Below are 3,579 nucleotides of genomic sequence, written 5' to 3'. Positions count from 1 at the left end.
TTATTAAAGGTATTAAGTCACATGACGTTGTAACGGTCAAGTGATTGTTTACTATAAACACGTGTGTGTGTTTATATCAAACACATGGTGTGTGTTTACGTTCAATTTGATTGGATGGCATAAACCCGTATTGCCGGTTTTACGGGTATATGCCCTCATGATTTTCGTGAAAAGCATGATTAAGTATTACTTAAGAGGTTAGTTTGAGAAAATTAAGTTATTCGAAGTTTGCCTATAGTTCAACGTAGTAGCATTCGTTATTGTGGTATGTTTGACTCCGAGAAACTTCTAGATTCCGACCATGAATCTTTGCCAGCTGGAACTAGTGTACATTCGTTGCGTGATTGTATTTCTGCACATCATACTGGGAACAACGACTTGGTGGATACTTTCTCTCTGTTTAAAACCTATCTTGACGGGAAGATCGCTACTCTACACAAAAATTTGGCAGTTGGCAACGAAAATTTTGCTACCAAACTCAAGCAGGAAGTTTCAGTTAAACTCAAAGGTGAGGGCAACCAGATACAATTCAACTTTAATTGTGAAATCATGGCCGAACTTGTTAAGCTCGAGAAGCGTATTCCTGATGAAGATGCAGCATGTCTTAAATTGGTATCTGGAGCTATCCTTAAGGCTAAGAAGCGAAAAAAACTCATCCGCATTGCAGACAAATCTCCCGCAGGATGGAAAACCGTCCGTGAATATGAAAGCGACGACCTCGCCTCCGACTCTGAAGATGAGAAGCGCATTCGTTCTGCAGAAACCCGTGCCATCAGGAGTATTAAGGAAAAGAAAAGACCTCATCCTTATAGATCCGCTACAGCTACTGTTTCTGCACCTTCTGCACCTATGCCTAATCAACATAACGTTAGACAAAACAACTACCAACAGCCGCCCTTTAGGACCGGCAGACGGAGGGAACCCTCATCTCATGACATATGTTACAACTGCAACCAACTTGGTTACTGGCGAACTCAGTGCCCCCTCCTATTCAGTACTAAACCAGGTGTCCCAGGGACAACAAGGCAACAGAATTAATGATAAGTATTTTTATACTACTTTTTTAGATGAAAGTAATCTTTACGGACAGTTTGAACTGTTTATGTCACATGCAAAATATTTTGATAATATTGATATTTCATCTGTTGCAAAAGGGGTGAAATATAGTTTACGCAAGCATATACAATTTTGGAAACACATAGGTGCTAATGAATTCGTTATAAATACTATCAAAAATGGGTACGTTATTCCTTTTTTGCAGACTCCTACATCTATGTCATTTAAGAATAACAAAGCTGCTAATGTCCATTCTAAATTTGTAAATGAAGCAATTTCAGAATTACTAAATATCGGGTGTGTTATTGAAACTCCATTTCAACCATTTGTTGTAATTCAGCTTAGTGTTGCAGTTCAAAGTTCGGGCAAAAAACGTCTGATTTTGGATTTAAGTGAACTGAGTGTTTTTATTAAAAAAGAAAGAATAAAATTTGAAGACTGGAAGTGGCTTTAAACTATTTCACAAAAGATTGCTATCAGTTTAAGTTTGATCTTAAGTCTGGTTATTTTCATTATGACGTATGTACTAAACAACAAACATATGTAGGATTTTTCTGGAACAATAAATTTTACTGTTTTACAGTGTTAGCCTTTGGTCCTTCATCTGCTCCATATCTATTCACTAAATGTTTACGTCCAATCGTAAAATACTGGCGAGAAAATGGCGTAGATATTGTGCTTTACATAGATGATGGACTTGGAATGGGTAAAAATAAACAAGAAGCTTCCGAATGTTCATCTTTTGTGAAAACGTCTTTGTTAGAAGCAGGGTTTCTTATTAACATGGACAAATCTATTTTTTAACCAGTCCAATGTTTAGAGTGGTTAGGTTTAGTTTGGAATTCGTCTGATTTTTCAATTAGTATATCAGATAGACGGATTGAAAATACCCTAACATCATTGGTTGATGTTTTGAATACCTTTCCTAATTTCACAGCACGAAAATTGGCTCAGGTAACGGGAAAGGTAATTTCTATGTTTCCAGTCATAGGTAACATAACTAGTTTAATGACCCGTTATTTACACTGGGCTATTGAAAACAGAGTAAAGTGGGATTTAAAGTTAATATTGGAAGTCCCGATTGTGTATTCAATGAGCCCTCATTTTGGCTGAATAACATTCTAAGATTGAACAGAAAACATTTAGCAGGTTATTCTTTTCCCCACCTGATTGTATATTCCGATGCTAGTAATGTAGCTGCTGGTGCTTACTCGATAGGTATTGACTCTAATAATTTTCATCAGATGTGGACTTTACAAGAATCCATACAGAGTTCTACATGGAGAGAACGTCAAGCTATTTTGTTGGCATTGATGTCTTTTAAAAACCGTTTAGGAAATAAATGTGTTAAATGGCATACAGATAATAATAACTGTGTTTTCATTGTTCAGAAAGTAAGTACAAAAGTACATTTACAAGAGATAGCTATGCATATTTTTAAGTTGTGTTCTGAATTGAATATTACGTTAGATGTTGTTTGGATCCCGAGATCTGAAAATACTAAAGCTGATTATATTTCAAAAATCATTGATATAGAAGACTGGGGAACAAGCATTGAATTTTTTAAATTTATAGATGATATGTGGGGTCCGCATACTGTGGACAGGTTTGCGAGAAATTTAAATAAAAAATCACCCAGGTTTAATTCTAAATTCTGGAATCCAGGTGTTGAAGCAGTTGATGCGTTCACGCAAAATTGAAATAATGAAGTTAATTGGATTGTTCCTCCAATTTCTGTTGTCTGTAGAGAAATTAAACATTTGATTTTATGTAAGGCTAGAGGCACTTTGATAGTTCCAAAGTGGCCTTCCTCATCATTTTGGACAATGATTTTTAAAAGAGGTTCGCATTTGCAACCATATGTAATTGATGTTTTAGAATTTCAACCAAATCAGAACATTTTTATTCATGGTATGAATAATAAGTCCTTGTTGGGATCTTCTGAATTCGTTTCTAGTGTTTTAGCTATAAGATTGAACGCTGAGTTCACGTAAGAATTTAAGACAAGGCTGTTGAGCAAGGTCGCATAGTAAAGACAAGGCCAATTTATTGGCAAGGTCGTTTGTTGATGACAAGGCCAAATTTAATAGGCAAGGTCTCACTGACATGGCCAGTGTGAAAAAATAAATCTGGCAAGGTCATTGAATTATATTGTAAGCTAGTAGTATAGTAGATTATATTTCTATTTCATATGCACGTTTTTCAGATATTTTTTCATGTGGAGTATTGAAATCCTTGCCTATGCCAGTCGACCAAGACCAAAAAGGCTGCTACAGCTGTAGGCACACTTATCCTATTTATGTGTTGTTTTATTTATTAAATAATTTATATTCGTTTGAGTTGGCGAATTAGAATATGAATAATAAATATGTACTGTGTATTCATTTATTTGATTCATGATTTGGAAAACTTGCATTTTCGTGGATATTTGATTTTGTGGTTTTTTTAAAGTCTACATTTAATCATACAGTAAATTTGCAAATCGTCGAACATTTAAATTCGTGGTTTCAATGTACCAACGAA

At 35.2% G+C, this 3,579-nt stretch overlaps 1 protein-coding gene across 1 annotated transcript; it reads left to right on the top strand.

The window, feature by feature from the left end:
* LOC143081844 (uncharacterized) lies at positions 1–1,385 on the top strand. The gene has a single exon (XM_076257520.1). It carries the CDS (start codon positions 268–270, stop codon positions 1,036–1,038), a length of 771 nt encoding a protein of 256 aa, XP_076113635.1. The 5' UTR covers positions 1–267; the 3' UTR covers positions 1,039–1,385.
* The last annotated feature ends 2,194 nt before the right edge of the window (positions 1,386–3,579 follow it).

The sequence above is a fragment of the Mytilus galloprovincialis genome, chromosome 7 (genome assembly GCF_965363235.1).
Source record: "Mytilus galloprovincialis chromosome 7, xbMytGall1.hap1.1, whole genome shotgun sequence".
Classification (NCBI taxonomy): Eukaryota; Metazoa; Mollusca; class Bivalvia; order Mytilida; family Mytilidae; genus Mytilus; species Mytilus galloprovincialis.
Note: the sequence above shows the minus strand (reverse complement) of the source record. Positions and strands in the feature narration are given on the sequence as shown.